At 37.3% G+C, this 21233-nt stretch overlaps 1 protein-coding gene across 5 annotated transcripts; it reads right to left on the bottom strand.

Annotated features, from left to right (window-relative positions):
- Positions 1–2056: 2056 nt before the first annotated feature.
- LOC128610340 (zinc finger protein 250-like) lies at positions 2057–18592 on the bottom strand. 5 transcript variants are annotated; one of them, XM_053629594.1, is made up of 8 exons: positions 18312–18591; positions 10642–10713; positions 10488–10560; positions 9460–9523; positions 8489–8558; positions 6640–6688; positions 5452–5638; positions 2057–5240 (listed from the first exon to the last, which is right to left on the bottom strand). In XM_053629594.1, exons 2-8 carry the CDS (start codon positions 10655–10657, stop codon positions 3624–3626), a joined length of 2076 nt encoding a protein of 691 aa, XP_053485569.1. In that variant the 5' UTR covers positions 10658–10713; positions 18312–18591; the 3' UTR covers positions 2057–3623. The 5 variants fall into 5 exon arrangements, with proteins under 5 accessions (XP_053485569.1, XP_053485568.1, XP_053485566.1 ...); XM_053629593.1 differs by lacking the exon at positions 18312–18591 and adding an exon at positions 12417–12704; XM_053629591.1 differs by lacking the exon at positions 10488–10560 and having other exon boundaries at positions 18312–18592.
- Between the last annotated feature and the right edge of the window lie 2641 nt (positions 18593–21233).

Below are 21233 nucleotides of genomic sequence, written 5' to 3'. Positions count from 1 at the left end.
CCTATAGGCTTCACTGTAATTCCCAAAGAACATATATCTTTGTGGTTATTAGGCCTACATTGTTTGAATGAGTTCAGGTCAGATTTTTGTTAAACAGCACAGTAACATAATGCTAATCATATTCTGTGCACAGTGGGTAGTAACTGCTCTTCCTCTCTCATCTTCATCATCTTCGCTTTTTGTTTTCTCTCAGTCTCATTTTGCTTCCCTTCCCAAAGCTGTGCTTTAACTGGTGCAGTCTTTTCCTTTTCGTCTGTATCAGTAAAGAAAGTAAACACAGGGTAAATTGATATTTATTTGCAATTTTTTTGGCCTCGGCTAGGATAATCTTGCAACAAAAATAAAAATATGCAGCGGTATCTCATCATTTTAACATGCATTTCAATCCCACACAAACTGATATGAAAGAAAAGCATATCATTATCAGTCCATCACTGGATGGATGGAGTTAATGTTAGCTGGCAGCTAGCCTAGTTAATACACTCATGATGGACGGCCACTGTTTAACGAAGTGTGACCACGATTAGGAGCTATTTGTCAGATGATGTCTGACTGGTTGGGGATGAATCATGGCAATGAACTATATGCAGATGACTAGTAAAATTCTCTAGTTACTTCAGAACACTTCAGCGGATTAAGGTGCATTCCCTGCCTAGTTTGTTGACATAGTCCAGCACTGTGGAGCACAAATCCGATTTCATTGGTCAGGTCAAGCAAGCAGTCACCTGAGAAGGTCGGTTATCTTTGAGGCACCAAAGAGTTATTATTAGGCAATCATTTTATGACTTTTAATATACACCTCGGAAAAAAATACAGAGGTCAGGACCTTGGTCATCTCAATGATGGATACAGCCATGGATGTAGCATGAGCAATCATTTCGTTACATTTATTTGTCGAGTTATAACGGTCCTCTTCATTGCATACCTGCGTTGCCCGCTTGCTTCACAGGAATTAAGAGCCTCATTGTAGCTCACGTGTATAGGAAGAGACCATCTGATGGACAGGTAAAGCGACCAATCACAGTATGTTACGTGATGTATGGGGCAGGTAAATGCTAATACCATTATAAATTAACACTGGAGTTTATTCTCGGATACAGATAATATTACTGGCACTTTGTTGATAATAGGCAACACAACGTTTACATTTACTTACAAATAAAATAAGTTTATCAGTGTATGCTGAAGGGTTTATTGTATGTTATGACTACAACAGTCTGATTGTATTTCTCAACTTATTTTATTAGTTAATCATGGAAATAATAAAAATCAGTGGTAATAAAACTATTATTAATAATATTATTTATCGTTGCATATATTATTATTGTATCAATTATTCTTATTAGTTCAACACACTCATCCTTATCATCAATGATGGAGAGAGAGATGTAGACTGGTGCCGACAACGAGAAAACCAGTTACCTGTGGCCTTATTTGTCAAAGTTCCTGCGCCTTAAGAAACCAAATAATAAATCTTACACCTTTATATGTAATCTTTGCAAAACAAAAATTAAAGTTCATCCGACTTCAATTACAATATGACATCCAAGAGTTCAAGCACAAACTTAAGGACGCATACTGGTGAACATCATTTCAAATTGACAAATAATACAGTTATTCAAAAGCTAATTCACAATCATGACATACTAAAAATGTTGCCCATTTAAGTAGCTTCAATGTAGTTAGCTACTTTTTGGTAACTTGGTAACTTGTAGTGTGGCTAGTTTTTTTTTTTTTAAAAGGTTGATAAGAGAAGTCTCAAACCTGAAAGGTCATGCATGCACACTATACTTACCCAAGTACCCCTAAAAAACTAACTAACTGACTAAATAAATAAAAAGACTGAGACTCGAAGCATTCCCAAAATAAATCGGCCCTAAAAGTGGAACTGTGAGCAATCTTGAACATAACATTTGAACTTAAGGAACAAATATGTGCGAAATGTTCATGACGTTTTTGATCCAAGGAGCTAGGACCATCCTGAACCGAAATATTGAGGTTTCTGTAAAAAGCTGCATAACCGTTTATTATAAGTTGTTGTGTGCCATGACAAAGATGGTTGTCATCGTTAAACCAAGTTTTAAAAAAATATGCATTTTTAAAACTGAAGGCAATGACAATGCATAGAAATAATCACTTTATTTATTTATTTATTTATTTATTTTTTAGGAAAAGTAAAAACGGTCACGCAATCAACTTTGTAATTATTAGACTACTTGAGATGACCCAAGGTTACATTTTTTGAAAGATTAATCAATAATTTTGAAATTACAACCCTAATTCTCAAAACTCTGCCTCTAAGATACTCTTTTTATACCCAATTATAATACAGACCTGCTGCCAATTAACCTAATTAGTTGCAAAATGTTCCTCCATGTGTTTCTTTTTAGTAACACTTACTTTTCCATCTTTTTCTTGCCCCCCTCCCAACTTTTTTGAGACGTGCTGCGGCCGTAAAATTCAAAACTACCTTATTTTTTCCTTAAAACTATACATTTCCTCACTTTAAACATTTGATATATTTTCTATGTTCTATAGTGAATAACATGAGATTTGCAAATCATTGCATTCTGTTTTTATTTACATTTTACACAGAGTCTCAACTTATTTGGAATTGGGGTTGTAGACTAGATTAAAGCCATTTAATTCAAGCGAAAAGTCAAACAGGCTAATAACCATCAGAACTCAATAATAATCATTTTGATAACGGTGGGTAACGAGTTCTACCTCTAACACAATAATAATAAATACTATTAAATTTGATGATAATCTCTCCTTAATGTGGCATCTTCAATATAGCTTCTTTATGGCATATTCTTCTGTATCTACAATCAACATAGACGGAGAAGCCTTTCTGTACGTGCATAAAAAAGTGCCATAGCAGTTTTTCCATTGTTCCAGGACTGTTTACATTTCCTACTCCTAACTAGCAAGTAGTAGTAATAGTAAATGTAATTATAGTAATTGGTACATTGTACAAATACGGAAATCTCAAACCCCATGTCTAGCTTGTTATATACCCATAAACAAAGATTTTTTTTTAAAAAAATGCTTTTGCATTTTAGTATAGAGGAAACAGTCATTTTCGTAACAAGAATTTATTTCAAAGAAATCAACTTATATAATTCTCTTTGCTCAAACCTTAAAAACAAGCACTTATATAATAATGTGCACTTATCGGTTGTACGACGTCTGTTACATACAGCAGCATTGTTCTGTAGTTGCAGCCAGCTTTGTTTTCTAAAATAGAAAATAAACCCTTTACGTTTAATGCTCTTTTGAAGTCATGGTAGGAATGTAAGGCACTTTTGGTAAGACTGAAGAACTATTCTGGAACAACTATAACTGGATTTTCAACATTACACAACCGCACATATTAAAACCAACACTGACCTATAGCGGAAACACCGTGTAAGCAAACTCTTAGCTAGTAACTGTTTTACTTTTGAGTAATTCTGGTGGTTTCCGCTCGAGTGTATAAGCAATAATAAAATCATGTGGTCTCTGACACCATCTGATTTCTTGCATCTCATGTCAATGAAGAGATCCTGCATGTGTAAAAGTACATTTCTGTCTTTGCAGCTTTACCAAGCTCAGCTCCAAGTCAGTTCTCTGCTTGTACATTATTTTTTTCCTCGTTTCTTCCTCCTGGGTTTCCTCTTCCGAGATCTTTTCTGCTGCTCTTCTTCAGAGCCGGACTCACAACTCTCCATGTCGGCATCAGCAGTAGAGCGCGTTTTTCTTTGCCTTCTAGGCTGATCTTTGTTCCTTACGGGTCTACCGATCTGTTTGTTGTCCTCTGCTGGCACACAGCTAGAGTCGATGTCATGTTGTCTCTGCCGATGGTTCTTCAGGCTGATGTTGTGATTAAAAGTCTCTCCGCAATGCTCACACAGGAAGGGTTTCTCCCCTGTGTGGAGACGCATGTGGGACTTCAAGTGTCCATCCTGGCTGAAGGAACGCTCGCACACCTCACAATTGTAAGGTTTCTCCCCTGAGTGTATGCGCACATGTCTCTCATAACTTTGAAGCCTGGTAAATTTCCTATTACACGTGCTGCAGATGTATTTCTTTTTACCTCGGTGGGTGTTTAAATGCTTATTGCGTGTAACGAAATCTTGAAACTTTTCTGGACAGTCCGGACACGTATAGAGCAGCCCGTCTTCTTTGTGACTCTGCTCATGCTCTAGCTTGGACTGTTTTGTATCAAACACCATCATGCAGTACTTGCAGGAGTGCTGGTAATCTCCGTGCAAGCGACGGTAGTGCACTTTTTGTCCAATTTCTGTGAAGAAGCGCTTGTGACACACGTCACAGGAAAACGGTTTGATCTTGTACTCGCACACATGGCCCTTCTTGTTGGGGTCCGTCTCCACCCTGATAGTTTTATTACAGTCCTGACAGATCTTGCGTTCGTAAAGGTTTTCCGTGCCACAATGCTCAGCCATGGCATGCAGATGAAAACTCCGGATGTCACTAAAATGAACGGTGTAGTCCTTTAAACTGAGGATCTCGACACTCTCGCCAGAGACACACTCCGCACAGCAATAGTTCTTCTCGTGCCGCTGTATTGAGCATACCATTTTAGCTACAGCTTCACAGTCTATACACCAAATTACTGGCTTAATAGTGTTCTGAAATGGTTTCTTGGTAAACTCCTCATCAGACGTTTCTTCATCACAGCTCTCCAAGGCCTCGTCCGAGGAGCTCGGCAGGTACTCGTCTGAATCCTCTTCTGGTCTCTTTTTAGAGAACTTGTCGCTCTCTTTCTCAGCGAGCTCTTCACTTGGGTCCTCATCTGCACTCACATTGGCATTGTCCGAGAAGCTCTGCAGGTACACGTCAAAATCTTCTCCATGTCTGTTTTGAGAGGACTTGTCACTTTCTTTCCCAACAACCTCTTCAGAACTGTACTCATCAATAAACAGTTCCTCATCAGCTGTCAGCGTTTCAGAAGACTCGGGGTAAGTTGGGTTAGCAGGCTTATCGCTTATCAGTGCAAGATTTGAACCCTCTTCCTCATCACTGTCCTCATGCGTTTCCATCAGGAGACTCAGCTCATCCTCCCTCACATTCTCGTCATGTTCCTTTCTCACCGAGATGGAATCCTCAGCAGCCCGAGTGTTGTCCTCACTCGTGGGATTTGGTGACTCAGTCAGGTGTTCCTGGTCTACAGTCACAGGTATGCTGTCGGATGACGTCCTGTGAGCATCACTACACGGCGAACGCTCATCAGTCACCTGAGGAGACGAGAATCAAAAAACAGGCTAGGAATTACCAACTTGTATACAGAGAACTATATTCAACAAACGAAGCATTTGCAGAAGTCAAAATCAGCGCTTTATTGCCAAGTGAAGTCAAACATGGGGGGGGGGGGGAAGTGATTGCTATTGCATGTTTTTAGACTCAACATTAAACTGCTGTAAAGACTTGTTGTCCTGAAATACACACCTTGTTGTTTTGTGCATCAGCTGCCTGAGAGGTCCACACTCTGTAGTTACAGCAGATCAGGCACTCTTGTCTGAAAGTGAGATGCTCACCTCGGCCTTTCCCTCGGATCCGGCACTCACTGGAGCAGTCCAGGCAGCGGAACATCAGATGCACAAACCCCTCCTTGGTCAAGTTTATATACCTGGTTCTACAACATGTACAATATATGACTTAGTGAGTTATGCTGCTATTAACTACAAAAATGAGTGAAGTTATGTACGTGGATGTTATGGAATTAAAACAAGCAATCATGTGCGTCTTATTAACCATGCTCAATACTGTCGATAACGGTCCTCTAAAACAGCAGCTTTCTTTCCTGAAGCAGCTGGTGGTTACCATACAACACCCTAAGAACACACACTCCAGTTTCTACTGTGAATGGCTTGACTGCACTGTTTGAACGCATCTACACGGACCGGCGCAGGACAGCATACCATGTCCTTATTCACTTTCTAATGATCATTAACATTAAAATTATTTGTAATGTTTTAGATGCGACATCTTTGTGGATCTATTTAATCTTTTTTCCTCATTTCTTTCTCTTTCAACCAAAAAAAAAAAAGAAAAAGAAAAAAATAGACAAGAGAAATGGAGAAGGGGGAGGGGCTTCCACATTCAGTTAATATCAGCGAGTTCAAACCACCCGCTCAACTGATAAGCATTCCCGATTCGTATGTCAATCGTCTTGTCTGCCGTTTTTATTTGGGGGAAGAAGAACTGCCCTTTGCATATCTTTGAGGGATATCTAATACGATCATACTCCAATTTAAAAAGTGCTTGCCATGCTGTGGTTGTAATTGTGGCTTTGTGTCATGCTAGTGTGAATATCTATAATTAGTCATCCTATTGTGTTTTAATGTTAGAATTGAAAAAAATATTTTGCTCTTTAAAGTAAATTCCACTAAATCCATAAAAGCTGTCCCTTCTGTTTCAACTAGAATATTTAGTCTCCTCATGCCTACACAAAAAGAAAAAAAAAAAAAAACACTAATATCAAAAAGACAGATCACATCTAATTTGCAAAATATGCAAACAATTTAAATTCATGATTTATATTGAAATCATACAATATACACACATAGTGTATTGACTAGTGAAAGATTATATACTTTAGCATATGTTTATGTGATGTAAACCAAAAGGACATACTCGGATAAGTTTGTGTGTGCACCTGCATTGAATGGCCTCCTTTGCACATCTGGAAAAAAACAAATAAACAAACAAAAAAAATCTAGATTACCTTTAAAGCACAAAGTGAGGGACAGTATGTCAATCCTCCTACCAAGGTAGGTAAGGCAAATGTTTTTTGTTGTGCCACTCGGGAGTCCCATCTGACAAGCTTTTTAACTCAAAGCCAAGGCTTCAGCTTCTAAATCTTTAAATGACATGCAGTCCCCTCTAAAAGTATTGGAACAGCAAGGCCAATTCTACTGTTTTCACTGTATTTTAAAGGAATTTGAGTTTGAAATCAGAAGATTAATATGAGAAGACAGATCAGAATTTCAGCTTTCATTTCCTCATATATACATACAGATGTGTTAAATAACTTAGAAAATGGCACTTTTTATTTGAACCCACCCATTTTTTTCATGTGATCAACAATATTGAACATGTGACTGATGAACATGTGGTGTTTCTTGCTGCCAGGTTTGCCCTGTTAAATTGATTGTTTAAAGTAGTAATAGCTCTGAATGTCTACTCTTGATTTGAGTGCCTTGATTTGAGCGCCTGTGAAGGCTGCATTTGTTGTTAAAAAGAATAAACCAACATGAAGACCAGAGAGCTGTCTATGGGAGAAAAGCAAACCATTTTGAAGCTGAGAAAAGAGGGAAAAATCTAGCAGAGTCATTGCACAAGCATTGGTTATAGCCAATACAACAATTTGGAATGTCCTGAAAAAGAAAGAAACCACTGGTGTACTAACAACCAGACAGGTCAGCCAAAGAATCAACAGCAGTTGATGACCTCAACATTGAGCTGTGAAGAAAACCCTCAAAACAACAGTTAGTGACATCACCAACTTCCACAGGGCAGGTGTGAAGGTATCACAATCCACCGTTAGAAGAAGACTTTGAGAGCAGAAATATTGAGGCCATACCACAAGATTCAACCACTCATAAGCATTAAGAATCAGAAGGCCTGATTGAAATTCACAAAAAAATACAGAGATGAGCCACAAAAGTTCTGGAACAAACATTAACCTCTATTAAAGTGATGGAAAGACCAAAGTGTGGAGAAAGAAAGGATCTGCTCATGATCCAAAACATACGAGCTCATCTGTGAAACATGGTAGAGGTAGTGTCATGGTATGGACTTCACCATTCTGGAGATCACTAATCTTTATTGAAGTAACTCATGATGGGAGCAGCAGAATGAACTCAGAAGTCTACAGAAACAATCTGTAACAATTTACAGAGAAATGCATCCAATCTAACTGGAGGAACTTTATCATGCAGCAAGACAATGATCCAAAACACACTTCCAACACTACAGAGGAAGGGAAGGGAGAAACTCCTCTGAAACAAACAACAACTAAAAGAAGCTGCTGTACAAGCCTGAAAAAGCAAGAAAGAAAAATGCAACAGTTTGGTGATGTCAGTGGGTCATCGGGTTGATTCACTTATCGTAAGCAAGGGATATGCAACCAAATATTAAGTGTTATATACGTTAAGACCATCAGTACCATTACTTTTGCTCACCTAAAAATTGGGTGGCTTGCCACAAAAGGTGCCATGTTCTAAGTTGTTTAACACATCTAGATGTAAATATCAGGACATAAAAGCTGAAATTCTGATCTATTCTCTCATATTCATCTATTGATCTCAAACCCAAATGTATTCAGTGTATAGCAAAATCAGTAAATTGGCCTTGCCATCCCAATACTTGTACGGTACATGAGTACAGTAAATAAAAACAACAGAGGTCAAGCATAGAATTTTCATTCTCATCATGAAGGACATTAACAACTTTTCTGAAGAAAAATTCACAAACACCTCACCTCTTCTGTTCCAGCTGACAACTTCTCGTGAACCTGCTATCCGCGTATTCGTCATGCTTTTTGTTAACACCTATAAAGTGGAAATCGTAGCATCAAAGTGGGTCAAACTGCACCAACAGGGAAATGACCATATCATCGATCTTTTTTTTTTTTTTAACCAGCAAACTAGTAGCTGGAAGGATACAATATACCAAATTTCTAATAACTAATCTATATCCTCAAAGCCCAGTGGACTCCCTGCATCACTGTGACACCGTTTCAATTTTAAATTAATTTAACCAGCTGTTAATTTCAGCAACAGCTACTCGGTGAGCCAGTTCCAAACCAGCAAGCTAAATAAAATCTGTACAGAAGGTAGAAGAAATGCAAGGGTTAGCATCAAAACGACTGGAGCCTTATGAATGGATTACATTTTCTGGTTAACATTAAATCTCTAGTCTTTTGTTTGCAGTGCTAAATCTAGTTTGTTGGTGAAATATTTTGTTTAGCCTTTATTACAAAAATAACTTTGATAGTGATGATGCCAATTGCAGGCAGCTTGTAAAATGTACGGCATCAAAGATCATAAAATGACCAATAATTTTTTGTTTTTTCACATTTTGGGTTTTAAAAACAGTTAAATAAATGACAGAACAAAGAATACACTTCTTTATAGATTTAGAAGATAATGCAGGCAGATCTAGTACAGTTTCGGGATTAGACACGGCAGGTGCAACAAAATTTAGGATCAAAACGGTTAAATACATGTAAATAAAGCAGAGCACACAAAGAATGTGAGGCATGATAAAAGACTACAGTGACAACAAAAGAGAATTTTGGTTACCTCTAGCACAGTTTTTTTTTCCCCTCCACATTCAAAGAAGGGCTACTAGAACATGTACCAAGATTACATGATTTGGAAAGCCAATAGTCTAGCAGGCTACTATATTTATCTACAATTTGTCCACCTCTACACACATAACAGCATATACCAACTCTATCTCCACTGGTGCTGAGGCTGCGTCATCTTGAGGTAACTGTCTGTCATCCCAAGCACTGTAAATGCACAGAAACAAACACTTTTAGAAAGATTTAAGCTGATTATGCAAACTGTATAAAGTAGAATTGCTCCAAGCTATGTGGATTCAAATAATTTCTGCTTTACTGATTTATGTAAAAACTATGCTATATTAGAATCTTTTTAGTAATATTTATTAATACCACCAACAGCTTCTATTTTCTGCTGTTTCTTCACTCATAAATTGACCCAATTATCCTGTCACTAGTAATACATTATTTTTCCACAAATGATTTGTCCAAATATTATAGTCATCAGTTGTACATTAATGTTATCAGTACATCATACAATATAAAAGGATTACACCCATTTGCTTTGTACCATGCAGTCACAAGCCTGAATCTGCAAGAATGAACATTTCACCATGGTGGCCTGTAAGCGGGAAAACATTTTAACAACTAAAACACAGCCAAAAAATAAAGTAATAATAATAATAATAATAATAATAATAAGCAAGAGGAAAACCAAAAGCCTCACCAAACAGCAAAAATAAATCCACATTAATGTTAAGTCACAACAGTAAGTTATTGAATATCACATGCTTGTTGCTGATTGGCTGCAGTGCATTTCAGTCTAAGAGTCGGCAGCATACGGACAACTGGAGGACGTTTTTCAGTAAGTGGAATTATGAGCCTAAATTGATCTACTGATGTTTTTCATGCTTATTTTTTATCAAGGACATTCGTATGAGGTTATTTTAAAGATGCTGTTACTGTTGCACAGCATTAAAACCTTCATAAAGGAAGCTGGGTTATTCAGTAGAAAGATTATTTCTAACAATAAAAAAAGTAACTTCGCAGAGAAATTGTATTTGCTAGGTTAACTAGTGTTCAGATTGGAAAAAGTGCAATTCGTGATGTGATGTTCAATAGGGCCTTCAGATTTCACGGTTGTGTTTCCTGATTTTCTGCTGCGTTTGTTTGGTTTGTGCTTTGCACTTACAGGCCACCGTAGTTCCCAGTGTAACAATTCTCCTTCAGTTTAATCTCCACTGAGACCCACCACTGTAAATAGCCTGCTTAATAAAACATTAAAGCAGTTAGCAAAGGTTATTCTTTAGACCAGAACAAAATGTGAGGCAGTGTTTTAGGATTACCTTCCTGAAGCTTCATCCGTTGATGTCCAATCTGCTCTTGCTGCAGCTGGCAAGGATGTTAAATTTGAAAAACTGTAAAAGCAACAAGAGAATTTTCACTGGAGCAGTTAAATGTGTTAAATGCCAGACGTCCACCTCAATGAAGTGACACCCTACATGAACACTGACAAGCTTTAGGTTTCTCCTCTCTGTACGCTCACTTATGAACACAGCCTTCATTCATCTTCAGTTGTATCCTGGTCACAGGTTACAGGGTTTTTTACCCCCACAAAATAATCACCGGTCAACCATTAACAAAGCAAGCTTGAGTCTTTCAGGTATCTCCAGCACTGAAAAGCCACACCAATGTTCACTCTTGTCTTCACTCTTGCTTGGTCAAATTCCTTTCTGTATGCATCGTTTTCCTCTGTAGTCTTCATTCTCATTGAGTGTTTTGTAGTGTAAGCCACTGTCAGTAACGGTCAAAGCGGAAGTTTTGATTGAACCCCAGTTTGCTGTGCCATTGCTTCAATAGGGTGTATTATTAACCTGATGTCTCAGTTCATCTCTTAATCATTTATAGTCTAAATGTACATGAGGCTGTATACATGCAAAATGACTGACAGGCAAGGCATATTGCTCTTGTTTTCTATCCTGACATTTGCCATCTTCCTTGGTCTACCGTATGTTTTACGTTTATAAACTTCCCATTTTGTTTATACTTGCACCAAATTTTAGACACAGCTGACTGGGAACAACCAACCATCTTTTGCCACACTCAGATTTCCTTCATGAAGGAGTTTTCGATTGCGTTCCATTGTTTCAACTGAAAACTATTTTGTTGGGGCCATGTTTCCTTACAATTAGCCAAGTCAAACAGCTCATCAAGGTCCTTGAGGGTTAACTGCAGACTAATTTGCATTTTTAGACTTGCGTTGGAATTTGTTTTAGAAATGCAAATTACAAGGTGATTACAGAATTTTTAAACTCTGCTTGATTTGGAAAAAATATTCCATTAATTAAATAATTTCATTCAATTTGTTTTAGGTATGTTTTATGAAGCCAGAATGTTCAGCTATTAAACAAAAAATGTTTTGTTTCATATCGGTGATTAGTTTATTTGCTGCGAAGTAAAACTAGCCAGGTGAACATCCTCCAAGTGTGGTAATTTCCATAATTTTTGCCAGGGGTAGTATACTTTAGAGTAACTTTAAAAACCTGATCACTATCACTGCAACTGTTATTTGAACAAAACAAAAAAAAACAATTAGGTAGCATTTCTGGGAGAAATAACTCCCCCCCCCCCCCCCCCCCCCGAAAAAAAATAAAATAAAATAAAATAAAAAAATAAATAAATGAAAAACAAATGGACAGAAACAGGAGTGAACATTTGTCACAGAACTGTAAGAAATCGGCTGAATTAAAATGGGATTTACATGTAGAAAAGCCAAATAAAACAAGCACTAAACACCTAAACTGAAGAAAATAAGGTTACAGTGGGCTAAAGAGAAGCAATCATGGAGCAATATCCCTCCTCCGAACGCGCGCGACATCTCTGAAGGCTGCGCATGCGCAATATCCCGCCTCCGAACGCGCGCGACATTTCTGAAGGCTGCGCATGCGCAATATCCCTCCTTCTGAGCGCTACTTCCGTGGGCTGTCCGAAGCATCTGGATCATCCAAAGCATTACTTTACCAAGTAAATACTAAAGTGATAAATGTGGATCTAGTGGATTAATGACGTAAAGTCGGCCCTTCAAACTGTGCAATAGTTGCACAGGTAGTAGTTTCCATACCTGTCCAAGAGGAATGTTGCCAATTCCGCGTCTAACTTCATCCTCTTCTTCAGTAATAATTCTCGCCATCTTGGGAAAGCGCTTCCAATGTTGATTCTTGTTTTACTGCGCTTCTGGTCGTGAAGTCGTTTGGAAGCACAGCGTGGTTTTTTGCCTTCAATACAAGAATCTCCCAGCGTTGGACCCTTCGTGGATTCCGCCATGTTTTCCTTTCCTTTTGATATGTGAAGCCCAGTCTCCATGGTCACTGGTTTCAAAATAAAAGTCTTTGATGTTGCGTGGCCGCCGTCTAATGGACTGCAGTGTGGATACAGAGTCCAGTTGAGCTCAATAAAGTTAATCAGTTCAACTTACTACAGAAACCCTAAGGTGTCCCATTATTATTATTTTTCTTTCCTTCTGTTCTTGTGATTTCAAATTAATTTTCTTGTGATATCAATGTAACAAAATGGTTTTCTCGTGATCACCAGGATTTTTCTGTGTACTCAACATAACATTTTGTTTTGATTGTTCTGGAGGTAACAAAAGCTTAGCGCAATTCCGCAGGATCGTGGATGAACAAATTAATTTTTAGTTTAATCAGGGACTCGCTCAAGCTGAAATAGCGCCTTGTATGAAAGTGAAACGGTCAAGACTGGCTGAAAACCTTTTTTACTTATATGTTTAGTCATTTGGGACACATTTTCCCTTGGATTACATCAAGTCCATGCTGCTGGACTCATGTTCATATCATGCAATTTGCACTGTTTTCATACTATCCCAGATAGCATCCGGATGTGGGCCACTTCAGGCAGTGATGCGGCACAGCTGGCCTTCTTTTTGCCCAGACAAAATGGATGAGCCTGAAGTGGCCCACATAGCCCAAATATCCCAAATCACAAGTGGGCCTTTTTAGGCAAAGATGTGGTGCTCACGGCAATGTGTATGTGACTCTTAAGTGGCCCATGTGGTAAATAGTGAGTATGGCCCAAATATCACAAATGTGGGCCACCTTTGGTAAAAATGTGGCACATGCGGCATTGCTACGGCTTGCTTGTGGCCCAAATCTGGCAAACAGGAGCGGACCGTCCAAGTGCCATCATTCCACGGGGTATGTGGGCTGGATCTGGGCCACAGCAAATTCACTATCTGGGATATCATTTGCACATGTAATTTTTGATTGGATTTTCATGGGTGTGCCACAGGGAACAGACATGCTGTCATCCAAGGCTACACATAAGGACTTTGTTCAGAAGCTGACTTACTAGAAAGGCTACAGGACTTTCTAGTGAAATAAATTTTATACATGATGCTGAGTAAGTTGCTTAATTACTGTAAGGTTGTTTCCATTCTGAAAGCAGATCCAGGAATGACCTGCACCAAAAAAAAAAAAGAAGAAAATCTTAATGTCCTAACATTATATCATTGGTAGTACATATTTCTTATCATTTTGACACACTTCCATTTTGATTTATGGCTATCCCTGTGCTCATACTCCCTGGCAGCCATTTTGAAGCATGTGTGAAAACAGTGGTCAGAAGTGAGGTCACATAAACTCACATATTTAAGGTATTTTAACCTTAATTTGTGATACATGTCACTACGATTAAATCACAAAGATTAAATGGTAAAGACCTGTAAAATGGAAAACCTTAGAGACATAGCAAGAGTGCTACAGTGGTAATTAGCACATTAGTCATATTAAATAGATTTGTGTATTACCGATATCAGAGGTGTTACTGGCTATTATTTAATACATTTAATTAGTAAGTTTCTTATTAACTGTAAGTAGTTGGAGTTTGCTTTAACTCAACAAGTTGTAATTGTAAGGTGGGTACCCTCAATGGGTATAGTACTGTAAAAGGCAGAGAATAGTGAGTGAGACTAAGAGAATGTATAATATATAATACAATATCTGTACTTTTTGTTCACAAATGTAATTCATAAACTTGAGGTATAATCAATACAACTACTGCTGATCCAATTAAGCTTATTGAGTACCCTTAAAGCCATTCAGTTGGACAGGATGTGTGTTACTTTTACTTAAAGCTGCAGTATGGAACTTTTGCCTCTCTATCACCATCTCTATTTGAAACATAACATTGCAAGTTACTCGCAGAGATATTATTTTACATGGGTTGTGCTTCGGTGTTGCTCCTCTGCATTGATGAATCTGAGTTTTAGGTATCCACACCTGTGTCCCAATTGGCATACTTATACTGTGTTATAAAATTATGCATAATTTTGTGAAAAGAGTGGGCAAGTACTGGGACACATTAACACATCGTGTAAAGGAAGAGAACGTTGTTGCCCAGAAGAAAACACGGTCACAGTGAACAGACTCCTCATTGCATTTCAGTATTTCTTCTTCCATTATTCCTTACAAATTTATACTATATAATTTACTTCATCATTCTCTTGATTTATTTTTCAACATTTTTCACTTACAACTCTCTAAAATGCATCCTTGAAATCAGCGTCACAAAGCTCCTCCTCCCTCACGCAAGGAGTTGTGGTAAATATTAGCTGAAAAAAAGTGTCCACAAATCCATACTTTGAAAACTTTGCAGAAATAGTAGACCATCCAGGTACCTTTGGGATACTCGTTTCAACATGGTACCATCCAGGACATACTAATTCTCATCTCGGATTAGTATTTAGTACTGATAGTATGTCAGTTGGGAAGCAAGGCACCTTTTACCTGAACACGGAATTCTCACCTGGCTCACACCAGAAGCATTTCTGGTCTCCAGTGTTTACAGGCAAATTAGCGTGTTTTTCTAGCTGATAATGTGCAGAGCTGCCAACTCTGCTTATAATACACAACTTTGAGCTTCTTTTTTTTTTTTAAGTCACTCGGGAAATTTTTTTTTTTTTTTTTTTTTTTTTTTTTTAGGGAAAAACTTACAAGTGACTTTTTTTTTTTTTTTTTTTTTTTTTTACCATTTATTGTCACTATTTTCCCCCAATGCATGGACACTGTCTATTCACAGCCTCACAGTAATATCAGTGCTGTAGTTTATTTCACCCTCTCCTCCCCCACATTGGAGAAAAATCACATTGTAATTCCTAGCAATAATAGTTAGTATAGTAGACATAGAAGACATATGTACAGTTCCTCTTACTCGAGGTACATTTGCAAGATTCATGGTGAAAAGAGGTATTAGACAAGGATCTGGCAGTTCACCTTTGTTGTTTATTATGGTAGTGGAAACGTTGTCTATTTTACTTAAATTGGGCAACATATCAACATAATTTAGAAGGGAATCGTTTTATTGTCAGTCAACTTGCTGATGACACTACTCTTTTTTTTTTTTTATTAAAAAAAAAAAGGAACAGCAAATACCTCTAGCACTTCAGTATATTGAAATTTTCTCAAAAGCTTCAGGTCTAAAATTAAATGTCAAAATGTGAGCTAATAGTCAAACACGATCATCCTAATATTACAGTATATAATATCCCAATAAAAAAAAAAACAAAGTTAAATATTTACTTATCTGGATATCCAAGAAAAAATTATGTTTACAAAGATTAAACATTTGGAGAAATGTAGATTAATTATGAATACCTGACTGCAGAGAGACATAACGATATTCGGAAGAATTTTATCGGTGAAAGTAGAGAGTCCTTCTAGAATCATTTATCCATGTTTTGGCTAAAAAGATAAAGGCAATTAATAAATTACATTTTGATTTTATATGGAATAGAAAAAGTCGTTATATATGTAAAAGTGATATGATTAAAGACTATGAAGAAGGTGGACTTAAGATGACTGACATTATGAATGGGATGCTTAAACTCATAGTTACAGTCATTCATTAACAATGAATCCTCATACTGGTTTTTTATTCTTGCAATCTTATTTTAAAAATGTGGTGGTATAAGTTTTCTCTTACAATGTGACATTAAACTTTATAAACTCCCTGTAAAACTCTTCGCTTTTCACCAACAAGTACTATTATACTGGAAACTAATTTTTAAACACAGCATTAGCCCACATAACATGTCAATCTGGAATAATAGATGTACATTAGTGAACAGAAAAATCGGCTTATTGGTGAGTGGTGGCAGAAAGGAATATAGTCAGTAACACGTTATGAATAATTTTGGTAATATTTGGGCGGCTGTGGCTCAGGTGGTAGAGCGGGTTGTCCACTAATCGTAGGGTTGGCGGTTCGATTCCTGGCCCACGTGACCCCACATGCCGAAGTGTCCTTGAGCAAGACACTGAACCCCAAGTTGCTCCTGATGGCAAGTTAGCACCTTGCATAGCAGCTCTGCTACCATTGTTTTGTGTGCGTGTGTGAGAAGGGTGTATGAGACACAGTGCAAAGCAATTTGGAACCACTAAGGTTTATTAAAAAAAAAAAAAAAAAAAAAACCACTATATAAGTGCAGAGCATTTAATATAATGATTCACAGTAATTTTTGTGGTAAACACAATCTAATTTGCTCCCCTAAAGTTTATGACAAAATTACATTATATCACAAGTATCCCAATTCAAATGATTAAGTTAGTAAAAGAACATTAATATACTCAGTGGTAAGATACATGATCTGATGATAGAAAATATACATTTAGCTAATTTTTAAGAAATTAGTTAATACAAAAGTGTATTGTAAGGAGAACTTCTATTTATGATACAAGTTATGTTATGATAATCTGATGATAATTAAGTTTGGTTTATTGATCAAGGATTAAAAAAAAAAAAAAGTAGCTTGTGCTGTGAATAACTTACTGCTTTTGTTGAAGTTTTACATAAACAAATGTAAAAGTTTTCAAAGCTCCTTCCTGATTACTTGTTTTGGAAAAGGAATTCTCAATTAACTTGGAGACACTGAGAAGGATGAAAAGTCCCAAAGCAAAGTATTTGTATTCGATACTGGAGTATTTTGGTTTTGCAATGTAAAATCTCCTAGACCCCTGTTTTGTTAATTATTTATTCATTTATTTTATGGTAATTTGGTTACTTATTTTCTCAATATATATTTTTTGTTTTTAAAACTTTGACAGTTGTTCCTCTGGGCCATTAGATGGCAGCAGTGCGCTGTAGTAGTGCTGCTAAATCCCTCAAAGAGAAAGAAAAAGAAAAAAAAAAAAAAAGCACTTTCCAGGAATTTCTAAAGTTTATTGCTGTTGTTGTGGCAGCCAGTGACAGCACAGCTTGACCCTGAGCTCATTTTTATTCTTACTAACACTCAATCGTTTCTGTTTAACTAATTCAGTCGCTCTCTTTAGCTGGTTTTAATAAGAGTTCCTATAGGGGCAGTACAACGAAAATTGGGGGGTGGACACACACTTCAGCAGAAAGCGGAAGTCACGTGACAAGCGTGGTGGTGGAAAAAAGTTGTGAATGACCTGCGGGATTTCTTGTATAAAGATTTAAATGCAAAAGAAAAGACATGGGAGGCTGTTTGTGTGGATGGCACGTTTTCATTTAAAATGTTGGTGATCCTTTCTTTTCACGTTAGAGAAGTACCATGTTTATGAGCTACTTTTCTCTGTTTACGGATGTGACGTATGCACGCAATTTCCCGCGAAATCGACAGGTCTAAAATATAAATACTTATAATAATAGGCTTACCTTTGTGAATCAGAGTAAAACAAAAGACACGGGTTGGAAGATGGATTTATAATGTACTTACTCATTATTTTATTATTTTTATTTTGAACTAAAAGTTATTGTATTTCTAATTTTGCATCAACATCGTGTAACTAGGCGTAACTTGTGTGTATTAACCGTCATCTTTAGATTTCAGTTTCTATGGCGGTTTTCTTTGAGTAGAGGTGAGTTGACCTCTCTCATAGCTATCAGATATGCAAATAAGTGCAATTTACCACACTGACTACAGCAAAACAAAACAAAAACACAACGCAAGAATCTAGATTCCTATTGAGCCACTGAAATGTCTAACCTTTCCAGCAGAAAAAAGGCCATCTCTGCGTTAGTCTTCAGTCCCTTCAGATCTCGGAGTTGTCGCCACCTCTCAAAAGCCATGCCGATATTTATTCTGGTTTTGGCACGCGCTCTGTCGCCTTCTCTTTTTGACTGCAAGCTCTCCGCAGTTCGTGGATTCTTGGTTTTAACACCGGATTCCCCAAATATCAACGATGATTGTGGTTTAGAGCTACCACAATTAAACGCAGCCATTGAAGCTGTCATAAGTACAAGCTATAAACAACCCACACATGCGCAACATAGTAGCCGGCTCTTATAGTTTCTGTTTACGGACGTGACGTAATCACGCAAAGACGAATGACGTCAAACTGAAATCGAGAGGGTATAAACGGAGGTCGGAGCCGGGTCCAAGTGGGATGGACCTCAGCTCCATGTGGGATGGACCTCTAGCTCCAAATGGGAGGGGCTCTAGCTCCAAATGGGAGGGGCTCTAGCTCCAAATGGGAGGGGCTCTAGCTCCAAGTGGGATGTGCAAATCTCCAGAGATCTTGTAGTGTCATAAGGAAGTGTATTTTATTTGTTAACTGGCTTTTAAAAACCTGTTTTATAATATGTTTGCTGTGTATCCACCAGGTTACACTGTTAAGGGAAGACGAGGCAAGCTCCAGGGCATTTACACCAAAGCATTTTACCCAGGATTGTGCAGTTTGTCATGCATGCAATCCAAATGTGCTAATGAGTAATGTCATTATATATGCAGAGAAAATGCATGGCACCTTGCATGGACTGTAAATATATGTCAAATGTAGTTTTTATTTCTGAGTAACTTGTACACATTTTGTAGTAGATTTTGTTGTGAAGCAATAGTTCACCTTAAAAACCAAATCATTGAGCAATAAAAAAAATGTTGGTTATAATGTTGTTACACCTGCTGTTCACCTCAATGAGTGCAGTTATATCTCACTTTAAGTTTTTTTTTTTTTCCCATCTTGATACTGATAAAGTAATATTTAATATTAGATAAAATATATAAACTTCAATCTTCAAATAGAATGGCATTGGACATGCATACAATAATGACAAAGCTGTAAGAAATAAAATTAAATTAAAACTACAAGAAAAACTGTTAATATTTAGTTTTAAATCTGTGTTTTTCACTAGTGTCACTACTTCCTGTCATCATTCATCACCGTGCACCTTGGCACGATTGGGGATTTCTGCATACTTGCCATCAACGACAAAGCTGTAAGAAATTAAATTAAAACTAGAAGAAAAAGTACTGATATTTAGCTTTAAATCAGTGTTTTCATCATCATTTATCATCGCGCACCTTTGAGGATTTCCGCATACTTGCTATCACTTCTGGATTTTTGCCTAAATCCCACCCACTTCTGAAATCCCGCCTACTTGTGGCACAAGTACCTCCCACTTGGAGGTCTCTGGGCTGCAGCAGTACGTATTTGCTAATTAGGGTATGGGGTAAGGTAAGGAGACAGTTTTGAACACTGATTTTTTTATGTACTTGCTCAATAATTTATTTTTGTTCATATTTACCCAAAAAAGCTTTAAAGAGAATTCAATCATAAACTGATTTTAAGGGTTTGCAACATTGTGTTAAGAGTTTGCTGACTGTTCATGAGAGCTGAAAACATTGAAATAAGTGCTTGTAAGTGTTTAAGGTTTCATATAGGTTTCATATAGTCACTGATTAATAATATGTTCACACTAATGTATATATGATTGCAAGACATTCTGTGGTAAATGAAAGGCCAAACTGAACTCAACTTTGAACTTAACTCAACTTTGTTGAGCATACTTGTTTAAGGCTGGAGCCAAGCTGTCTGAATCTGGAGAGAACTGCTCTCTGAGAATAGAAAGGACTCTTACGGAAATCAACATTTGAACTCTCTTCCACAGAATTAGCATCTTCATCTGAGATAACACATCACACTGAGTAGAGACCAGAAGATCACGCCTCACTATTGGTAATCTATATTGCTTCCCCCCACATCATCCTAGGTCTATATGCATTAGACTATGTGAATAAGAAATTGACTATATGTGCTTGGTATCATTCAAAAGGTCTCAGTGTGTCTGTAAAATGGTCTCATTCCCTCAGCAGCACTTCAAACCACCATTAAGATCTAGAAAATGTATAAACATATTGCATGCCTTTGAAAGTATACCCTCCCCGGGTTCCTCACACTAATCACTTCCTGTATGCAAATAAGGTACATCCTTCCTCAGACATCGAATACCCATTCAATCACAAATGCCAACTGAAATCCTGAATAGTGGGCCCAGATTCTAATTATAATCACAAACAGCACCATTTGGTGGACTTACAGAGTATATTTAATTAGAGATTTATGAAATCTGTAGACAGATCTCCCACACAATTATTTTCTGTAGTTCCATTGCTGCGTAAACTTTTATAACCCTCTTGTTTGTGTTTTATGTGATGTTTTTATATTATTGATCATTGCTTATTATCTTCTGAATTGGATTAAGAATTGTTATTGGGATTACCTGGTTAATAAATTGTTGTTTGAATTTATTCTGTTCTACCCTGAAATTATTGGCTCTAGGAGAATACGTTAAGTCCATTACCGCAAATCTGTGACCAGTTTAGTACAGGCTAAAATCCAGGTTTAGGTGGGGCATTGGGGCATGCCAAGTGAGATTCTAGAGTCCAGGCTAACAACTTGGTTTTAGCTAAGTGTACTTAGACTGTAAATGCTAAAAGGAATTTCTGTTTAGAACAACATAGTGTTGACCAGTCTAAATAGGGTGAGCCTTAACCTCTGCTTGTTATAATAGTATTCTAGTTAAGTGGGATCCATGGCATGATTATTCAAAGCTGCTATTATAGGAAAGTAAAAGTGCTCAACTTGTACCTCTGTCTAATGACCAAGACATTGGAATCCGAATGAATGAG

This window comes from Ictalurus furcatus, chromosome 7 (assembly GCF_023375685.1).
Source record: "Ictalurus furcatus strain D&B chromosome 7, Billie_1.0, whole genome shotgun sequence".
Classification (NCBI taxonomy): Eukaryota; Metazoa; Chordata; class Actinopteri; order Siluriformes; family Ictaluridae; genus Ictalurus; species Ictalurus furcatus.
The sequence above is the reverse complement of the archived record's forward strand: the minus strand, read 5'-3'. Positions and strand labels throughout refer to the sequence as shown.